Source organism: Mus caroli, unplaced genomic scaffold, assembly GCF_978045245.1.
Source record: "Mus caroli unplaced genomic scaffold, Mus_caroli_1 scaffold_2, whole genome shotgun sequence".
Taxonomy (NCBI): domain Eukaryota; kingdom Metazoa; phylum Chordata; class Mammalia; order Rodentia; family Muridae; genus Mus; species Mus caroli.
This window is the reverse complement of record NW_028227257.1, coordinates 59536435-59558823: the sequence shown is the minus strand read 5'-3', so window position 1 is coordinate 59558823 and position 22389 is coordinate 59536435. Positions and strand designations below refer to the sequence as shown.

Below are 22389 nucleotides of genomic sequence, written 5' to 3'. Positions count from 1 at the left end.
CCCCATCACCTGGGGCCATGCTGAGGTCCCAGCCTGAGCTGCTGCTCAGGGCCATGTCTGAGTCTGAGGCTACACCAGCTTCAGGGGTCAGTGTCAATGTCTGCGGCTCATATTACCACTAAAGAACATGGGGCTGTCCCTTGTCAGGACAGCCACTGGGGACTATGTGAATGTCCAGGGTCTGTGTATAACTGGCCCCATCCTTCACTGGATACAGCACTCTGGAGAGCTGGACCTATCTCTTGTCACACTCTGGAGAATGGGCCCTAAGCCTTGCCATGTAGCACAGTGGAGCTCCTTGCCCCTCACCACCTGCAGTAGTTGGAAAAGCTGGCCCTGGGGGTCATGACAGCCTGTGAGCTGGTCCTGCCCCTCACTGACTGCAGGCTGCAGGACTAGGGACAGCAGGCTCTGCACTTTGCTTGGGCAGACATAGTAGAGCTGGCCCAGGTCTAGGGAACCAGTGAGCTAGCCCTGAAGATAGAAAGAGTTGGCCCATATATGGCAGCTGGGAGAACTGACCCTGGGGTCATGAGAGCTGATAAGCTATCCCTGCCCCTCAGCAGTTGCAGCACAGTAGAGCTGGCTTTGGTGGAGGGGGCACAGGTGAGCTAGCCCTCAGAGGGTGAGAATAAGATGGTGTGTGTGGGTGCAGAGGTGATGCCCTCCCGGACACCCTCTCACCACCTGCAGTAGCCCAGAAAACTGGCCCTGGGGGCATGAGATCAGAAGAGCTAACCCTATCCCTAGCATGGACAACACAGTGGAGCTGGCCCTGATGGCAAAGGCGCTGGTGAGCCAGTCCTAAGGGTGTGAGAGTGGTAAACGGTGGCCCAGCCTCTCACCAGCTACAACACTTGGAGAGTGGGCCCTGTACCTTGACTGAGTAGCACAGTAGAGCTGGCTCTGGAGGTATAGGTACAGGTAAGACTGGTCCAAGGGCATGAAAGCAGAAGAGATGACTGCCTCCTCCTGATAGCAGCATTGGGTAGCCTAGCTGGAGCAGTAGACAGCTCACTCTAGTAACACGGATAGGGCTGACCAGCCCAGCTACCACCCAGGCCCCGATCCAGGGATCTGAACTGGCCCACCCCAAAATCTATTATCATCTGCAAACAGTTGGGACACGTGAAAGGACCAGACCTGCTGTTTCAAAGCTGGAGGCTCTCCATGACACAGGTATTTGAGAGGCATCTTGATAAGGATCCAATATTCATGTCACAAAAGCCAGGGATCTTGAACCAGACCAATGACTCATTGCAATGAACATTTGCAAGTGAAGAGGTGTGGACAGAGGGATATACTGTGGGACAACTACAGTGTAACCTCCTTCCAGCCTAGCAAGGCTGGCTGAGACCATCCACCACTTAGGTGGAGCCATCTGCTGTGCTGCTTCTCATCACTCTCCTTTGATGTGCCACTACCTGCTACCTGCCTGAGGCCGAACAGATCTGGAGTTAACACCAAACTGTGATTTTCATGGGTTCCTGCTAAAAGGCTGATCTGACAACTTCACAAGGAACTTGGCATGACTGGGAATGGGTCTCCCCTCTTCTTTATAAAGCATGTTCACAGACATTAAAGTTGAGTCTTGATCAGAATACAGTCTTGACTCCATTTCTCTCTCTATCTGCCTAGATTCCCTCTTTTCTTTCAGTTCCAAGATGCATCCCAGGCTCGAACCCAGACATGAGACGGCCCCAACACTACAGCTTCCATCATGAGATGCTTTCTATGGTTTTTTTTTTTTTTAATTCTTGTTTATCTGTTTGTTTGTTTGTGTTTTTTATTTTGGAGGGAGGATGCAAGGTCAAAAGGCAGATATGAGGGGACAGGGGAAAGAGCAGGACTGGGGTACCCATTGTGAAACTCATAAAGAGTCAATAAAATGTTTGTTTTTTTTTTAAACAAACCAAACCAAAAAAAAAAAAAACCAGCTGGGCAGTGGTGGTGCACGCCTTTAATCCCAGCACTTGAGAGGCAGAGGCAGAAAGGCAGAGAGGCAGAGGCAGAAAGGCAGAGAGGCAGAGAGGCAGAGAGGCAGAGAGGCAGAGAGGCAGAGAGGCAGAGAGGCAGAGAGGCAGAGAGGCAGAGAGGCAGAGAGGCAGAAGCAGAGTCAGGCGGATTTCTGAGTTCGAGGCCAGCCTGGTCTACAGAGTGAGTTCCAGGACAGCCAGGGCTACACAGAGAAACCCTGTTTCGAAAAAACAAAACAAAACAAAACAAATAAACAAACAAAAACCAACCAAACAAACAAAAAAAAAAACCTGACAGGAGTACCTATCGATACTAAGTACTGTCTTGATGTAATTTCCTAAACCAACACAACACTATCACTCTCTGGTTGTTGAAATAGTGTTACTACAGTCCAAGAGGGCCCCAAACACATGTTCTTCCTCCCTTAGCTTCCAATGTGCTGGGATTAGTGCTATCCACCACAGCATCTGGTTAGAAACGTTTTAAAAGGAAAGCCTCGTGTTTAAGTGAGACATATATAAAAGGTTTTTGATAGGTAACAAACTAGCTATCTTCTCTAGGTCTACATCTGCTATTAGAGTATGCAATAATAGACTATTAGATAAGTTATTAGTCCTGTGTGACTTGATAATAATGACCCATAAAGATTTCCTTAATCGGCTGGTGAGATGGCTCAGTGGTTAAGAGCACTGACTGCTCTTCTGAAGGTCCTGAGTTCAAATCCCTGCAACCACATGGTGGCTCACAACCACCCATAATGAGATCTGACGCCCTCTTCTGGTCTGTCTGAAGACAGCTCCAGTGTACTTACATATAATAAATAAATCATAAAAAACCCAAAACCAAAAAAGCTGCAGATCTTCTGGAAAACTGTTATCACACTGACACCGGTCACCAAAACATCCAATCAATCACATCAACACTCCTCACTTACCCTCCCCCATCACCTGTTCTCTCCCATGGCTGCTTAGGAAACAGCAGAGAACAGAAAAGAATCACATTATACACACTGTGTAAAACAGAAAACACCATGTCTACTCCATCCCTCCCCAAGTAAAAAATAACCATATTTGTTCTATTACTAAGTAACAGAGATGGCCCTTAGAGAATATCAAAATGAAAAACTTAGAATGTGAATCATCTTCATTTAAGAAGGAAGTATATAAAATGCAAATATAAGAGGAACACTTCAAGGGCTGGTGAGATGACTCAGCAGTTAAGAACACTTACTGTTCTTCCAGGGGAGTGGTTTGATTCTCAACACCCACAGGGTTGCTCACGACCATCTGTGACTCAAGTTCTAAGGTGTGCTGGCTAATTTTATGTAATTTGCTACAAACTAGAGTCACCTGAGGGAAAGCAGTCTTAAATGAGAAAGTGCTTCCATAAGATGGCACTGCAAGCAAGTTTGTAGATTATTTTCATAATCAGAGACTGATGTGGGAAAGCCCAGCCCATTGTGGGTGGTGCCATCCCTTAGTTGGTGGTCCTGGGTCTATAAGAAAGTAAGCTTAGCAAGCCAGGAGGAGAGAGCAAGTCAGCAGCACTCCTCAATGGCTTCTGCATCAGCTCCTGCCTCCCAGTTCCTGCCCTGTTTGAGTTCCTGTCCTAACTTCCTTTGATGATGAACAGTGATATGGAAGTGTAAGCCAAATAAATCTTTTTCTCCCCAAGTTGCTTTGATCGTGGTGTTTCATCACAGCAATAGTAACCCAAGCTAAAGCCCAAGCCAACACTCTTTCCTGACCTCAGCACACACCAGGCATAGACATAGACATACATGTAGGCAAAATATCCACTATAAAATAAATAAATATTTTAATAGGGGGAAAAAAAGGACATTTTGCTGAGTGTGGCAGTTTAAACATGCTTGGCCCAGGCAGTTGCACTATTAGGAAGCATGGCCTTGTTGGAGGAAGTGTGTCACTATAGGGGTGGGCTTTGAGGCCCTCCTAGCTGCTATCTGCTTTTGGAACAAGATATAGAACTCTCAGTTCCTCCAGTAGCATACCTGCCTGGATGTTGTTATGCTTCCTGCCACGATGATAATGGACTTAACCTCAGAACCTGTAAACCAGTCCCAACTGAATGCTGTCCATTATAAGAGTTGCAGTGGTCATAATTCCTCTTCACAGCAGTAAAACCCTAACTAAGACACTGGACACAGTGGCAACGGCCTGAAAACTTTGAAAAACTGAGGCGAGAGAACTGCAAATCTGAAGCCACTGAGCTACACAGTTGAGACTGTCACAAAAACAAACACACACACACAAAAAACCCAACTGAAAAATCTCAAATACAATATTATCTCAATTTGCTAGACAATCTGTGTAATTTATTATATCAATAGCCATATGGGAAAAAAGTTCACTCATTTCAGTCTCTCAGACCCAAAGTTTGTTGACTCTCTCTGCTTAATATTCTATTTATACTTTAAATAACAACTGTAATTTCACAAAGAAATTACTACTATATAAAAATAAATTCACTTTGGGATAGGCATGAACACAAACAACACTTTAAAAGTTAAAACTTTTGGGCTGGAGAGATGGCTCAGCCTGACTGCTTTTCCAGAGGTCCTGAGTTCAATTCCCAGAAACTACATGGTGGTACACAGCCATCTTGAATGGGATCCGATGATACCCCCCTTCTGCCATATCCGAAGACAGCTACAGTGTACTCATATAAATAAAATAAATATATCTTTAAAAAAAAATTCTAGCCAGGCAGAGGTGGTAGACGCCTTTAATCCCAGCACTCGGGAGGCAGAGGCAGAGGATTTCTGAGTTTGAAGCCAGCCTGGTCTACAGAGTGAGTTCCAGGACAGCCAGGGCTACACAGAGAAACTCTGCCTTGAAAAACTGAAATAAATAAATAAATAAATTTAAAAAAAATTTAAAACTTTCAACAGCAAGTAGCAGAGTCCAATGGAAATGAAATTATATTCTAATATATATTATTATTCTCTGTGGGGTTGCATTTATGCTTTCAGGAGAACAACTGTTTTTGCATTAAGCTTTGACCAGGTTCTCTCTGTAACAAAGACAATTTAAGGCAAACTTAGCTGTACTTTGGAAAGGCTCATTAACTGCTACCCTACAGAATTAATTCAGTGGCCACAGATGAACAAAGCCAGTAACATTTACTGACTGCCAGCATACAACACAGACAGCTTTCAACAGATATATAATCTAGTTATACAGTTTCTTCTGGTCAAGAAATTGTTATAAAATTTATTATCATGCTCTATATTAGTGGTTCTCAACTTTCCTAAGGCTTCAACCCTTTTTAATACAGTTCCTCATGTTGTGGTGACTCTCAACCATAAAATTATTTTCATTGCTATTTCATAACTAATTTTTCTGTTATGAAACATAATGTAAATATCTGTGTTTTCCAATGGTCTTAGACAAACCCTGAGAAGGGGTCATCTGACCCTCCCCAAGGGGTTGCAAACTAGGTAAATCATGTCAAGAACAGAAAAATTTGTTACTTAATAATCTGACTAATGAAGTAAATTCACCCAAAGGACTCTCATCTCACCTGTCTGCACACATTCCATATCACCAGCATCATGTTCATTTCATATCTCCTAGGCTATATTAAAAGGACATTACTCTAGGAACCTTCTATACTTAGTTCTGACATCCTTAAATCTATAGTGAGTAAAAGCAAAGACTAAGAGAAAGAAAAATCAATGCACACAACTCACAAAGATGGTTACCTGGTAGTCCGGTTTTGTAAAATAATCCAAAGAGGAAATATGGTCAAGAAAGGTGCTGAATTCTGGAGGGAGGTGTTTTAACATGAGCCTGTGGTCATATCGCTCCTTAATGGAGCCTACTTGCTCCTGGAAGGGACAGAGAACAGGAACCAAAGTCAGCTTTTCTCGGAAGCCATGGCTTATACCCTGACGATTAACACTGTCAAGATTGAAACAGGCTATGCAATCAATGTGCTATAAAGTACGAAGCAAGAATCAGTGCTCACTAATGGCTTTACATATAGTGCCTCAAAGTGGGGAGGGAAGATAATATAATGCAGAGCTAACATTAACATGGAGCCTATGCCTGTGAACTGATAGTCCCCAAGAGCTCTTTAAACTGGGTCTACTATCCTTCATCAACATAGTATTTCTAGTTTTCCAAACAAAATAAACTGGTAATTAAAAACTAAAAGCTACAATTCACATCAGAAGAAATTCTGCCTCTGCCTCCAGAGTACTAGGATTAAAGGTATGCACCATCAATTGCTGGGATGAAGGATACATTTGTATTCTTTCCCCTATCAAAATTGACCTTATGATTCAAAATTACCTTGTCCTTTATTTTTCTCCAAGGCAGTTGGCCAACCACAAACTCCACCAACATGTAGAATAAAGACCAAAGGTCATCATGTCTTCCCATTTCCTTGGAAAATAAAAGAATTCATTCATATTATATTACCAATTCTTCTGGGTGTATCACATTGTTTAAAGGCATTAAATATGTTTCCCATAAATCATCTGGTAAACATCTGTATGTCTGCATAGGTGCGTATCAATCCAAATGCACAACACATACAACGGGAGAGGGGGAGGGGGAAGAGAGGGAGAGGGAGAGGGAGAGGAACAGGGAGAGGGAGAGGGAGAGGGAGAGGGAGAGGGAGAGGAACAGGGAGAGGAACAGGGAGAGGAACAGGGAGAGGGAGAGAGAAAGATATCCTGGGTTATATTTTCTTTTTTTTGTTTGTTTGTTTGTTTTTTGAGACAGGGTTTCTCTGTATAGCCCTGGCTGTCCTGGAACTCACTTTGTAGACCAGGCTGGCCTCAAACTCAGAAATCCACCTGCCTCTGCCTCCTGAGTGCTGGGATTAAAGGCGTGCACCACCACACCCAGCGGGTTATATTTTCAAAACCACAAAATCAGCCACCACCAAGAAGCAAAACAACATAGGTTGAGATGTAGCACAGTTGGAAGAATAACTGCCTAACATGCATAAGGCCTTGGGGTATGATACCCAGTACTACATAAAACAGGGTGGGGCAGTGCGTGCTATAATCCCTGAACATGAAAGAAGAGGAATCAGAAGTTCAAGGCCATCCTTGCTATTTAGTGAGTTTGAAGCCACCCTAAAACATAAGAGATCCTAACTCAAAAATCAACCAATAAAAAAACCCTCTAAAACCAAGAAATGCTGAAAATACAGTTAATAATTTATTAATTAATGAGTGCTTTAAGAAGTAAGGGATAGGGCTGGAAAGATTATCTCAGTGGTTTTTAAGAGCACTGACTGCTCTTTCCAGAGGTCCTGAGTTCAAATCCTAATAACCACATGGTGGCTCACAACCATCTGTAATGAGATCTGATGCCCTTTTCTGATGTGTCTGAAATGTGTACTCATATAAATAAATAAACCTTAAAAACAAAGAGAGATAATAGGAATGTAGCTCAATGATAGACTACTTGCCTACTAGGAAAAGGGCCCTAGAATTTACTGCCAGCATTGCACATTTTTATTCATTCACTTATTTATTAATTTTTTAAAATTTTGTCAAATTTTTTTAATAAAAAAATGTTAGCTGGGCAGTGGTGGTGTACACCTTTAATCCCAGCACTTGGGAGGAGAGGCAGATAGATTTCTGAGTTTGAGGCCGGCCTGGTCTACAGAGTGAGTTCCAGGACAGCGAGGGCTACACAGAGAAACCCTGTCTCGAAAAACAAAAATAAACAGATAAAAAATTTAAAAAAATTTTTTTAATGTTGCAAAGAGTTCACACCAAAAATATCCGGACCCAAAGACAATTTCTAAAAATAAAGATAAGAGTAATTCTAAAAGAATTATATTTTTCCTCTCCTGGACATGTATCCAGAAGATGTTCCAACTGGTAAGAAGGACACATGCTCCACTATGTTCATAGCAGCCTTATTTATAATAACCAGAAACTGGAAAGAACCCAGATGTCCCTCAACAGAGGAATGGATACAGAAAATGTGGTGCATTTACACAATGGAGTACTACTCAGCTATTAAAAAGAATGAATTTATGAAATTCCTAGGCAACACTTTCTCCTTACCTATTCAACATTGTACTTGCCAGAGCAATTCGACAGCAAAAGGAGATCAAGGGGATACAAATTGGAAAGGAAAAAGTCAAAATATCACTTTTTGCAGATAATATAATAGTATATATAAGTGAGCCTAAAAATTCCACTAGAGAACTCCTAAACCTGATAAACAGCTTCAATGAAGTAGCTGGATATAAAATTAACTCAAACAAATCAATGGCCTTTCTCTACACAAAGGATAAACAGGCTGAGAAAGAAATTGGGGAAACAACACCCTTCTCAATAGTCACAAATAATATAAAATACCTTGGCATGACTCTAACTAAGGAAGTGAAAGATCTGTATGATAAGAACTTCAAGTCTCTGAAGAAAGAAATTAAAGAAGATCTCAGAAGATGGAAAGATCTCCCATGCTCATGGATTGGCAGGATCAACATTGTAAAAATGGCTATCTTGCCAAAAGCAATCTACAGATTCAATGCAATCCCCATCAAAATTCCAACTCAATTCTTCAAGGAATTAGAAAGGGCAATCTGCAAATTCATCTGGAATAACAAAAAACCTACGAGAGCAAAAACTCTTCTCAAGGATAAAAGAACCTCTGGGGGAATCACCATGCCTGACCTAAAGCTTTACTACAGAGCAATAGTGATAAAAACTGCATGGTACTGGTATAGCTACAGACAAGTAGACCAATGGAACAGAATTGAAGACCCTGAGATCAACCCACACACCTATGGTCACTTGATCTTTGACAAGGGAGAAAAAAACCATCCAGTGGAAGAAAGACAGCATCTTCAACAAATGGTGCTGGCACAACTGGCGGTTATCATGTAGAAGAATGCGAATTGATCCATTCCTATCTCCATGTACTAAGGTCAAATCTAAGTGGATCAAGGAACTCCACATAAAACCAGAGACAGTGAAACTTATAGAGGAGAAAGTGGGGAAAAGCCTTGAAGATATGGGCACTGGGGAAAAATTCCTGAATAGAACAGCAATGGCTTGTGCTGTAAGATCGAGAATCAACAAATGGGACCTCATAAAATTGCAAAGCTTCTGTAAGGCAAAAGACACCGTCAATAAGACAAAAAGGCCACCAACAGATTGGGAAAGGATCTTTACCAATCCTACATCCGATAGGGGACTAATATCCAATATATATAAAGAACTCAAGAAGGTGGACTCCAGAAAATCAAATAACCCCATTAAAAAAATAGGGCTCAGAGCTATACAAAGAATTCTCACCAGAGGAATACCGAATGGCTGAGAAGCACCTGAAAAAATGTTCAGCATTCCCTTAATCATCAGGGAAATGCAAATCAAAACAACCCTGAGATTCCACCTCACACCAGTCAAAATGGCTAAGATCAAAAATTCAGGTGACAGCAGATGCTGGCGAGAATGTGGGGAAAGAGGAACACTCCTCCATTGTTGGTGGGATTGCAAGCTTGTACAACCACTCTGGAAATCAGTCTGGCAGTTCCTCAGAAAATTGGACATAGTACTACCGGAGGATCCAGCAATACCTCTCCTGGGCATATATCCAGAAGATGTTCCAACTGGTAAGAAGGACACATGCTCCACTATGTTCATAGCAGCCTTATTTATAATAGCCATAAGCTGGAAAGAACCCAGATGCCCCTCAACAAAGGAATGGATACAGAAAATGTGGTGCATTTACACAATGGAGTACTACTCAACTATTAAAAAGAATGAATTTATGAAATTCCTAGGCAAATGGATGGACCTGGAGGGCATCATCCTGAGTGAGATAACCCAATCACAAAAGAACTCACATGACATGCACTCACTGATAAGTGGATATTAGCCCAGAAACTTAGAATACCCGAGATATAAGATACAATTTGTAAAACACATGAAACTCAAGAAGAATGAAGACCAAGGTGTGGGCACTTTGCCCCTTCTTAGAATTGGGAACAAAACACCCATGGAAGGAGTTACAGACACAAAGTTTGGAGCTGAGACGAAAGGATGGACCATCTAGAGACTGCCATACCTGGGGATCCATCCCATAATCAGCTGACACCATTGCATACACTAGCAAGATTTTGCTGAAAGGACCCTGATATAGCTGTCTCTTGGGCTATTCTTGGGCCTAGCAAACACAGAAGTGGATGCTCACAGTCAGCTATTGAATGGAACACAGGGCCCCCAACAGAAGAGCTAGAGAAAGTACCCAAGGAGCTGAAGGGGTCTGCAACCCTATAGGTGGAACAACAATATGAACTAACCAGTAACCCCCAGAGCTTGTGTCTCTAGCTGCATATGTAGCAGAAGATGGCCTAGTCGGCCATCACTGGGAAGAAGGCTCCTTGGTCTTGCAAACTTTGTATGCCTCAGTACAGGGGAATGCCAGGGCCAAGCAGTGGGAGTGGGTGGGTAGGGAAGTGGGGCTGGGGGGTAGGGTATGGGAGACTTTTGGGATAGCATTTGAAATGTAAATGAAGAAAATACCTAATAAACAAAACAAAACAAAACAAAAAGAATTATTTTTTTCTTTCACTCAGAACTAAGAAAAATAATGCTATTTGGGCTGAAGCTATTTATTGCTTTTGCTTGCAGTATGGGGTTTTAAACTATGATAGTTAAGAGCTTTACCACTGAGTTACATGCCCATGGCTCCTTGTTATAAAAAGAAAGGGCTTGATGCACAAAAATTATTATATATTATAAAGAAAACAATCTCTGCATTCCATTAGCTATTGACAGTATTATATCCACTATTAATTGTTTTTACTATATTTGTTTGAGGTGTGTGTGTGTGTGTGTGTATGTGTGTGTGTACTTGTGTGGGTCCTTATGTGCCATGGTAAGCATGGAGTGATCAGATAACTTGCTGGAGTTAGTTCTCTTCATCTACTATGTGGATTCTAAACATCAAACTCAGATTGTCTGGCTAGGCAGTTAAGTACCTTTACCTAACAAGCCATCTCAATGGCCCCAATCCACAAATAATTTCTTAGAATAGAATCCAGGTACTTTATTTCTTCAAACATCTATATTTTATTTTCAATACTAATACATAATTAAACAGATACATTCCCAACAGACACACTTAGCTGTTGTGTTTTCTGGCAAATGTACCTTCATTTTCTATGCAGCTGCCCATATCTGTCATCTACTAAACATCTTACCATGAATTAGTATTATGGGTTCCTTTAACATCAGCATTATATAAAACAGTGAATTACAATAACCATTCAGGTAAATGTGTAACTATGAAAAGGACCCTCAGCTCCTAAGCACTTTATATGCCTTTGAACTGAACTATGAAGATATTCTTCTAATGCAAGCAATGATGAACACGCAGTTATAATGACCCTAGATCAGATACATACCCTGTTCCGATGAGCATTGATTGATGCATAACGAACTGTCCCTCGAAAGCCTGCCACAGCACGAGGCTACAATAAACCACACAGTAATAAGAAATTAAACAGCAAAACATTTTTTTTAACACAGATGAACACATAAAGCAATGGCAGAACATTACTGTCATAATAAAATGTTATTATAGTAATTTTATAGTGAAGCTATAGAATACTAGAGAACAAATATCTCTAAGTCACAACTTAAAACACTGATGTTTTAGTTATCTTACTTTGGTCCTCTTCTCTCTATATCTTTAATATCTATTTATTTGTTAATTAATTAATTAACTGAGAGGGAGTGAGTTTGTGATTCAGGGTGGAGCATGACGAATACTACAGTGTGAATATGGACGTCAGAGGGCAAGCTTCAGGAACTGGTCCTTTCCTTCTCCCATATGGGTGCGGAGGACTGAACTCAACTTAGCAAGCTTGATGGCAAGTGCCTTTATCGCTGAGCCATCTCACAGGCTCATTTATCTACATTTTAAAGTATGATGACATGATGGGCATTGAACTTGGGAGATGTAGCTCAGTGATAGTACAATTGCTTCTTTATATGTCAGGTTTTGGGTTGATACCAAGAAATACACACACACCCCATCAGATAGATGTGTTTATGAAATATACACAGCTCTGTACATTAAAAATTCAAATATTTTCATTGACCCAGAATCATGCCAAATAACAACACATCACACTATACACATTAATGCATGTGTACAAATACACGTAAGAATATGAAGAATCACTCTATAATCTGAAATGCCAATCTCGCCATTTCTTGGGTATTTATTCAAACTTAATTTGAAAGAGGTTGCCAACTGTACTTTACCTGCATAGGAAATTTATGTTAAAATTAAAGTTTTTGGATATTTATATTAGATAATACAGATGAAGCTAATCATGATCATAGCCTCGGACAATATAACACCAAATAAAGTCCAAATGCTATTTGATATCTTCTCTTCTTAAATCTACTATAGTTTCTTCTATCACCGATTTCTTTCTAGCTCAAAACTTTATGCTTGCTATTCCTCAGACTGTCACCTCAATTCATGTTTCTTGTGGCGAGCTCTTATAACTAAAACCTCTGCTTAGAGCAGGCACCTATCAGACATATTAATCGTTCCAATGTAGAGTGTTCTTTCACCGAAAGAAAAAGACCCTTAAACACAAGTATTATGAACTTCATATAGACAGGACCAGAGAAGAACCTCTTCTGGCATATCTCAGTCAAGATGTTGAATACACAAAGTGCTGTGTCAGCTGTGGGTCTCTGTGATGGTCTCCATTGGCTGTAAAGAGAAGCTTCTTTGATGAGGGGTGGAGGCTACACTTATCTGTGGGTCTAAGAATAAGATTTAGAATGCAATAAAAAAGTGATGCTGGTCTAGCAAAATGGCAGTAATCGATTCGTTTTTTAAGGTCCATAACCTCACTAGCCCAGGAAACGGACTAGGTTTCCAGTACCGGGGAAGATTTCCTTCCTGTTCAGAGGGCCTTAAGTCCAATTAGGTGGTGATGTTGCCCCTGACATGTGAGTGCTAGTTCTTACACCTTTATGCATATCTTGCCATGATGGTCATTGTCACAGTTCACAGTGTGGCAGCTGGGTAGGACTGTGTAATTGTTCCCCTCCTTTGGCAGCTTGCATTGTAATGTCTGGAGCCATGGAAGCTAGACTAGGAGTAATAGATCCTGGGGATCTCAACCTCACCAGACAAATTTACATCACAGCTTCTGCAACTATGGCTCATGGGACATCACGGGAGAGTCTGGATGCCAGTAAGTTGGGTGTGAAACAGTCCCTTATGAAAATGGCTACATAAGTAAGACTGGAACAACAGCAACATCAATGGATATACTAAAGTGGAATGGGGATAGCTCATGGAGTTCCCACTTCATACAGAGAACTAAAAGCAATTACTGACTGCTGAAAGAGTTAGCCTCTCCCCGGGATGAACCGATTGGTTGTCCAATGCAGAGTGGCCAGACTGGAAGCCATATTCACACAAGCAACGAAAAAGGACTCAACAGAGTGTGCACACATATACATATGTATGTGACAAATATAATCAAAGAAAAGGAGGCTATCTCAAGGCTACCCTTGTATTGGGCACATGGCAAGGGCTTGAGAGAGAGTGGCTGACAGGGACTGAAAGAGGAAAGAAAGGGGAGAAGTGAAATAACGCTCTTTCAATTAAATTTTTTTTTAATTCATTAAAAACAAACCCCAAAACACAAAGAAAAATTACTAAAAGCTTTAATGAAAAATGCCAACTGACACACAGAGGCAGGAACATCATAAAAACATCCAAAACAGTGAAAGTGCTAAAAGCAAACACAGGAGAAACACTTAAGGACATAGATATGAGCACAGGAAACAACCACGATCTATTACTCCTAGCCTAGCGCCCATGGCTCCAGACATTATTATGTCTGTTCAAAACTGTTAACTCCAGTTCTAGAGAATCTAACACCCTCTTTCTGGCCTCTGTGGTCACAAGGCAGGCATATGGAACACATACATGAGGCAAAACATCCACACAAATACAATGGAAATAAAGGTTTTTAAAGTGTATCTATACAGATAAAAATGTATCTGTAGCTATCATAAAAATACAAATTAAAAAGACTCTGAGATTCTATCTTACCTCAGTAAGAATGATACCATCTTGAAAACAAAGACAACATAGGTTGGTGAGTGTTCGGGGAAAGGGGAACCCATAAAGTAGATACACTACTGATGATGGGAGTGTAACCTATTACAACTACTATAGAAATCAGAAACAAGTTTCCACCAAAACTAAAATTAGAACTACCAGATGATCCAGCCAGTTCATTCTTAGGCATATATCCAAAGGATTCAATATGCCACTCAGATATCTCAGTCTGACCTTAAATTTACCTTGTAGCTGAGAATAACTTTGAACTCCTGATCCGTTTCCCAAGTGCTGGATCACTACCATGCCTGGCCTACATAATGTTGGAATCAAAACCAGGTTCTCATTGATTTACTAAAACATTCTTAGAAAAGTCAACAGTCAGTTCTCAGTGCCCACTTACTGCTCTGTAACACCTTAACAGGAGTGACAAGCATCGTTCATGAAGAACTTTCTTCACCTGGCTTCCAAGATACTATTACTAGCTTGCTATTCCTCTTACCTGACTGACACTAGTCTCACAAGTCTTGGCTTGTCCAGGGTTCTTCCCTATCTACCACCATCATTGCTCCAAGTGTCCCAATGGCTCAGACCCAAGCCCTCCTAGTTTAGTTTAGCTATACCTTCTTTCTAGGTAATCTTTTTTGTTGTTGTTGGTGGTGGTGTTTTTTTTTTTTTTTTTCCCCCCCGAGACAGGGTTTCTCTGTGCAGTCCTGGCTGTCCTGGAACTCATTCTGTAGACCAGGTTGGCCTCGAACTCAGAAATCTGCCTGCCTCTGCCTCCCAAGTGCTGGGATTACAGGCGTGTGCCACCACTGCCCTGCTCTTTCTAGGTAATCTTAACTAGCTCTTTTTTTTTTTTTTTTAATATGCTGCCCCCACTTCTGGATACTGATGATTGAACCAAGGTCTAAGTCGACAACATTGGTCTTGAGTTTACTCTGTAGTCCAGGCAGGTTAAGTTTTTAAATCCTTCTGCCTCAGCCTCCCATGGAATTACAGGCCACTGCTCCTAGGTCCAACTAAAGAAATGTAATCTACTTCTTACTTGGTTTTGTTTCTAGCCTCATAGCTTTGCTTTCATATTTTATTTAGTTGTTGATATATTGTCCTTAGAGGTCTTCCTTCTCTAATCTAAATCTCCGGAATTGTTTCTGGTCTCTACCCAGCTCTGTGTCAACACACAGAATTCCCTGTGTTATCAACTGCATAAAATTACAGATTTAGGCCAAGTATGGTCAAAATTATCTTCTATTTCATCACTTTAGAGGACTGGGAGGTAGAAGAAAAAGATCAAGTTTGGAACCAGCCAAGGCTACATACTGAAAACCAGTCATAACAATAAATCAATAGGTAAAATTTCTTATTTGTATGTCATCTTTCTTTTCTACTAAAATAACCTTAACAAGGCTCCTGAGATTTTCTACCTATTATTATTGCCTGAGTACCTGGATTTATGATTCATACATAACATATGATCATTAAATATGCTTTATGAGTAAATCAACAATACCTTGATAATGTTCTAGAACCAATCAATGTATATCCAGTCTAATAGACTCTAAATTGATCACCTGCTTTGCTAATATTAATATAAGCCAATACTATGGCAGAAAAAGGTTCTCTAAATTACCAGGCACTTAAGAGTCTCATATTCAATGCACACCTTTGATCCTAGCATTTGAGAGGCAGAGGCAGACAGATCTCTGTGAGTTCAAGGCCAGTATGATCTATAAAGTGAGTTCCAGGAAAGCCAGAGCTTCCTAGTGAGATCCTGTCTCAAAACTATTCTAAAAGAAAAAAAGATTCTCATATGCCTAGACTTTAACGATAATTTTGCATGTATGTATGTATAACTAGTTTGCAGGTGGTTCAATCAAAATCACAATGTTTTAACTTTTATACAACTACTTACCCTGACAGAAATGAAAATCACAATGAAAAAACAAGGTTAAAGGAACTAAAAGTTTAAAGTAAACAATAGAAAAGTCACAATGAGAGTTCTGAAGTACCAGCAAAACAATATAGAGAGCTGCCTGGCCCACCTCCCAGTGAAGCTGGCAAACACTAGTCAAAAACAAAGCATGTAAGCCCCTAGACATAGCTTTAAAGGCAAACAAATGAAATACTTTCAAGAAAATTTGTGAACATCCAATAAAAAAGGTAAGGGTCTGTGGTATTCAAAGCAAGACTGCTCTCTCCCATCACCTAGCTTGAGTAAAGGGGCTGCATTCCTTTTTTTTTTTTTTAAAGATTTATTTATTTATTTATTTATTATTTGTAAGTACACTGTAGCTGTCTTCAGACACACCAGAAGAGGGCAGATCTCATTTCGGGTGGTTGTGAGCCACCATGTGGTTGCTGGGATTTGAACTCTGGACCTTCGGAAGAGCAGTCGGGTGCTCTTACCCACTGAGCCATCTCACCAGCCCGGGGCTGCATTCCTAATCGCTGCAGTCAGGAACATGTGGCTGAATTCCCCCATCAGGCCCCACCAAGCAGTTCCCTTTTGAGAGGAGCAGGCCTGGGGCACGCTCAGTGCTTTAGGTGTGCTTCGTATACTCTATCTGAGAGTCTTTCTCTGACAAGACTCTAGCTAAGTCTCTCTCAACTCTCTTCTCAAGTTGGCCTTGATTAAAGGGCATCTGTTTGTCTTTGCTGGTCTAGTTTTGGAAAAATCTTAAGAGGTAAGTTTAGTAAAAACCCTCTACTTGAATTATTGATCAAATTCCTTATCCCCATCTCTCTAGTTCATCACTGTGGTATGTGCCTTCAGCAGAATCTGTGCCATATGCAAGTTCACTAGAGAAGAACTTTCTCCTATGTATCACAAAACATTTTGCTAATAGATCACAAAGTTAAAACTCCTACTGATTATATGCAGCTAACTTTAGACACCATTTTCTTTCTTTTCTTTTCTCTTCTTTTCTTTTCTCTCTCTCTCTTTCCTTCCTTCCTTCCTTCCTTCTTTCTTTCTTTCCTTTTTCTTTCTTTCTCTCTCTTTCTCTCTCTTCTTTCTTTCTTTCTTTCTTTTCTTTCTTTCTTTCTTTCTTTCTTTCTTTCTTTCTTTCTTTCTTTCTTTCTTTCTTTCTTTCTTTCTTTCTTTCTTTCTTTCTTTCATGTATATGAATACACTGTAGCTGTCTTCAGACACACCAGAAGAGGGCATCAGATCCCATTACAGATGGTTGTGAGCCACCATGTGGTTGCTGGGAAGTGAACTCAGGACCTTTGGAAAAGCAGTCGGTGCTCTCAACCAGTGAGCCATCAGTGCTCTCAACCACTGAGCCATCCCTCCAGCCCTACACTAGTTTCTTAATCGTATAATTTAAAATCTGGCTTCAACACAAACATTTGTTTTTTTAATTCACTGAGCTTCTTTTCCCTCCTCCTATCATTTATTCTGATACATAATTAGCATTTCTTTGAAGTGATACTAGATCACTTTGCGGCCTTTTGGCCAAGATCAAGTGTAAAGTGATACTAGAAATAATAGTTTAATTACCAAATATTAGATAGTAATGAAAAAACTTACTGGTCTGACGTCACCACAGGAATTAGTAAATTGTCGAGCCAAGCCAAAATCAAGCATGAAACATTTCCTACACGTACTGGGGAAGCGTCCCATGGCGAAGTTTGACTAGAAAAAAATAAAGGTGGAAAATACATATTGTAATAACAATCAGTCTGCCTACATTTTTCCCTGCATGGATTCTACTTTATAGCATGTTTCACATACACTATTGCAAGTCTATAATTTTTAACTAGGCATTAATATATAGTATAATTTGGTTTCAGATTCTACCTCTCAAGGGAAAATTAAAGCTTTTCATAGTTGAGTATTCTTGTAAACACAATTAGCGACTTGAGAAAGAGTTGTTAATGTCTACCATCAGGGAAACTGAGCAAAACTAAATTTAAATGTTTGTATAGTTACATAAAATGACCTAATTAAATCAGAACTCGAATCCCTTGAAATTCTAGTCTAAGTTACTGCTTAAATAACAACCTAATCTCCTAAACAAGGAAAGCTATGGATGGGGGGAAATGCACATAAACCTAAAAGGACAGTTACTACTTCTCAATCTTTAGTTACATATATGTGCTGTTCACGATGGTATATACCTTTAATTTCAGTACTAAAGTCAGAGGCTGGGCTGATCTCTGTGAGTTCAAGATCAGACTGGTCTATATAACAACCCTATCTTAATAAATAAGGTTTATTAAGATAGTAACCCTATCTTAATAAATAAGCAAATAAAAATTCCTATATGAATCATAAAGCTGAATCACTCTAAAATTAAAAATACAATTCGGGAAACATTCCAAAATAGACCAAGGAAAAAAATTTTTACATTTTTATCTTAAAAAAAAAAATCAGTATAGCCATGTGTGATGGCATATACCTTTAATTCCAGTGTACAGGAAACAGAAACAAGCCTTAATTACATTATTCCATCTCAAAAACAAAACAAAACAAAAATGATACAGCCCCAAAACCTAAAGCCTATGTAATGTGTCAAATGACTGCAAATTTGGAAAGATAAATATGCAAATAAGGAAATTTGTAATGGTAAAATGCAAACTCTTACATCATTGTTTGCTTTTTAAAAAAGTATTCTTTTGCTTTGGAGCTTTCTGATGAAATGTAAAGTTATGTTTCTCAAATAATGACAGAGAAAGGCACTGAACAACAGTAAAATACTCTATACTTGTAAAGATGACTCTACATTGCCAAGCTGTGAATCTTTTCTACTTCAATCTCCCTATATATAACTGACCTAAAATAAATCACTTAATCATGCTATTTTATTTAAATGTCATATTAAATAATAACCAGTTTCTAGTTTCAGACTGGTTCTAATTCTAGAAGAACCTACACTGAAGAAAATTTAGTTTCCATTTTCATGTAAACTAATTTTAGAAATGATATAACAGGTGGTTATATTTTTCAAATGTACCAACATCAATTAAATTTATAAATATGGAATATCAGAAATGGGTCATCTATCATTATGAAGAATAAAATACCAGATTAAAAAGGAAGAAAAGCACATTTCAGTAATGGAGACAATGATTGCTAAGAAAAGCAAAACAGAACAGAAGAAGGGAAAACCAATCCCATTTCCACAGAAACCCATAGGAGAAGATTAAGGTCTTTTCCTACTTGATTATTTCCAGTGAATACAATTAGTGAATGGACAAAATGAACAGCTGTATCAGGAAACACACAACTCAAACTTATGATTTATATGTAAGGCTGAATAACTAGCAATGCTAACACATCTAATAATAACTGGCAAGCACACAATTTGGGTGTGAATGTGCATGCAGGGACCAGAGGACAACCCCGGGTACTGTTCCTCAAGCAGGCTACAGTTGGTAGGCCAAGCGAGCCCCAGAGATCCTGTCTTACCCTGTTCAGCACTTTTGACCACTAGCATACAGCACCACACCCATTTATAAAAAACACAAAACAAAACCAAACATGGGTTCCAGGGATCGAACTCAAGACTCAAGTCCTCAGTACTTTAACAACTGAGCCATCTCCTAGCCCCCAAGCATATTTTTAATTTAGCTGGCAAGCAACATTTTATGGTATGAGAAAAGCTATTGAAAATAAGCGGTAGCTTCCCATTACCACCTTAAAACAAAAACCCTGCCTTTCTCCTCGTTGGGCTTCTGAAGGCAAGATGGGTCACCAGCAGCTCTACTTGAGTCACCCACGGAAGTTCGGCCAGGGTTCCCGCTTTTGCCGCGTCTGCTCTAACCGCCACGGTCTGATCCGCAAATACGGGCTGAACATGTGCCACCAGTGCTTCTGGCAGTACATGAAGGACATAGGCTTCATTACGTTGGACTAAGTGACTTGAGTGGATTCGACTTACTACCAAGTGGAACGGATCGTGCTAGTTTTTGTGCACAAAGAATAAAAATGTGAAGAACTTAAAAAAAAAAAACCCTAAGAGATAAATTATTTTTACTTTTAGGGCATTACAGAAATAAAAATATTGTTTGTATTTAACCACAACATATACAGAAAACTACATTTATCATACATTCTGTATTCTACTAGCATTAGAAGTACCAAACAACAGGCTTCTGTGTTTGGATTAGAAAAGGCCCCTACCGGTTTGATGTCTCTGTGAAGGAATCCCACAGAATGTATGCTTTCAATAGACTCCAGGATTTGTTTCCCAAGACGAAGGGTAGTGCTAATAGTGAATGTGCCCCGGGATTGGCTACGTCGAAGATCTGCCAGATTCCGTCCCTGTGGAGTCAGATAATCACTTTAAAATACAGTCCTAGTCTTGTGATAAGACTGGAAAATTGTCCATTCACTGTATTGACACATTATAAAATGCTCTGACTGAAACAGTAAAGCTCTTGTCTAAGTTGTGATCTTCTAATTCAAAGAATGTAGTCTAATAGCCAAAATGACAATAAGCATTTTCTCAGAAGGACCAAGTGAGGATGCTTCAATCCCACTTGGGAGGGAGAAGAAAACAATCACAGGAGGCAGAGGGAGGGGCCTGGGAGGGCTAGAGGAAGAAAAAGAGAAAAAGGGAATATGATCAGGTATGGTGGGGGCAGACAGGAGAGATGCCCTGAGGGCCAGCAGAATTAATGGTAATATGCAAACGGGAGCGGGGGTGGGGGTGGGGGTGTGGGGGTGTGTGGGGGGTGTTAGAGGACCCTCTAGAAAGTACTAGAGACCTGGGAGGTGAGAGACTCTCAGGACTCAAAGTAAGAGACCTTATATGAAATGCCCAACAGTGGGGAGAGGGAACTCATAGAGTCCACTGGAGGTAGGATAGACAGGGCATCAAGTGGAGGGATGGGGTTGCTATCCTATAGTCAAAACTCTGACCCAGAATTATTTCTGTCTAAAAGAACCACAGGGGAAAAAATGGAGAAGAGACTGAGGAAAAGGCAGTCCAGTGACCCGACCAACTTGTGCTTACATTACAGACAGGAGCCCAGCACGGATGTCCTCCGAGAGGCCCAACAAACAGCTGACTGAGACAGAGGCAGATACTTACACCCAAACATTGGACTGAAGTCAGGGACCCCTGTGGTTGAATTAGGGAAAGGCTTGAAGAAGCTGAGGAAAAGGGCAACCCCATAGGGAGACCAGCAGTCTCAACTAACCTGGACCACTGAGATCTCTCAGAAACTTAGCCAGTGGCCACAAGGTGGTCTGAGGCTCCTGACACATATACAGCAGAGGGCTGCCTGGTCTGGCCTCAGTGAGAGAAGATGCACCTAACCCTGGAGAGACTTGAGGCGGGGGGGGGGGGGGGCAGGGGGGGGAGGGCGATGGACATCTTGGAGACACAGGGAGAAGGAATGGGATGAGGAACTGTGGGAGGGCGGCCTGGGAGAGGGGCAACGACTGGACTATAAAACAATAAAAGTAATAATAATAAAAAATTAATTAAAAAATTAGTCAAGTATGATGTGATCAAAGTAATCCAGGGGCAAAAATATTTTGAGCATTTTTGCTTGTAATTGGCATCTGCATTTGCTGATCATTGTAATGGATGTGAAATAGATAAATAAATATACAAAAAAAGCATTTTTTTGTAAAAATGTGTGTGTGTGTGTGTGTGTGTGTGTCTTTGTGTACATGACTGGGGGTGCCCTTGGAAACCATAAAACAACATCTGATTCCCTAGAGGCTGGAGTTTTAAAGATGGTTGTCTGCTGCTCAACATGGGTGGTAGAAACTGAACTCTAGGCCTCTGGAAGAGCAGCAAAAGCTCTGAACTACTGAGCCATCTCTCTCCAGTCCTGTGGATGACCATGCTGTTAGCAGCCATGTTTCTAAGTCATCATGTTTTGCTTTACCCTTGCTACTAACAAAACACAAATTTGACTCTTTTTCCTCCTTTTTCTCCTCCCTCCCTCCCTTTCTTCCTCTCTTCTTCCTTCTCTTTTTCTTCTCCCCACCTCCACCTCTTTCTTTTTTTCTTACATGGTTTCATGTAACCCAGGGTAACCTTGAACTTCCTGTATAGCCAAGGATGACACTGGACTCTGCCTCTACATCCCAATTCTGGGATTACCAGTGTGCTTCACCATGCCAAATTTATGCAAATGCTGGGGATTAAACCCAAAGCCAGAGCTTCATACATGCTAGTCAAATGCTCTACTAACTAAGCTACATCATCAGCCCCTTAGACGCAACTATTTTTTTTAAAGATTTATTTATTAGTATAAGTTCACTGTAGCTGTCTTCAAATGCACCAGAAGAGGGTATCAGATCTCATTATGGGTGGTTGTGAGCCACCATGTGGTTGCTGGG

General features: G+C 40.6%; 1 protein-coding gene and 1 pseudogene across 9 annotated transcripts in view; one reads left to right on the top strand and one right to left on the bottom strand.

Moving 5' to 3' along the window:
- Positions 1–22389, bottom strand: part of Ttbk2 (tau tubulin kinase 2) — a 124447-nt gene that overhangs the window by 36368 nt on the left and 65690 nt on the right. For all 9 annotated transcript variants that reach the window (XM_021155967.3, XM_085834532.1, XM_021155971.3 and 6 more), the window contains 5 exons: positions 20212–20352; positions 17617–17721; positions 11386–11451; positions 6294–6386; positions 5702–5827 (listed from right to left, as the gene is read on the bottom strand). In XM_021155967.3, coding sequence (XP_021011626.1) covers positions 5702–5827; positions 6294–6386; positions 11386–11451; positions 17617–17721; positions 20212–20352 — 531 coding nt within the window. The remainder of the gene's footprint in view (positions 1–5701; positions 5828–6293; positions 6387–11385; positions 11452–17616; positions 17722–20211; positions 20353–22389) is intronic.
- LOC110289669 (small ribosomal subunit protein uS14 pseudogene) lies at positions 19775–19982 on the top strand (annotated as a pseudogene).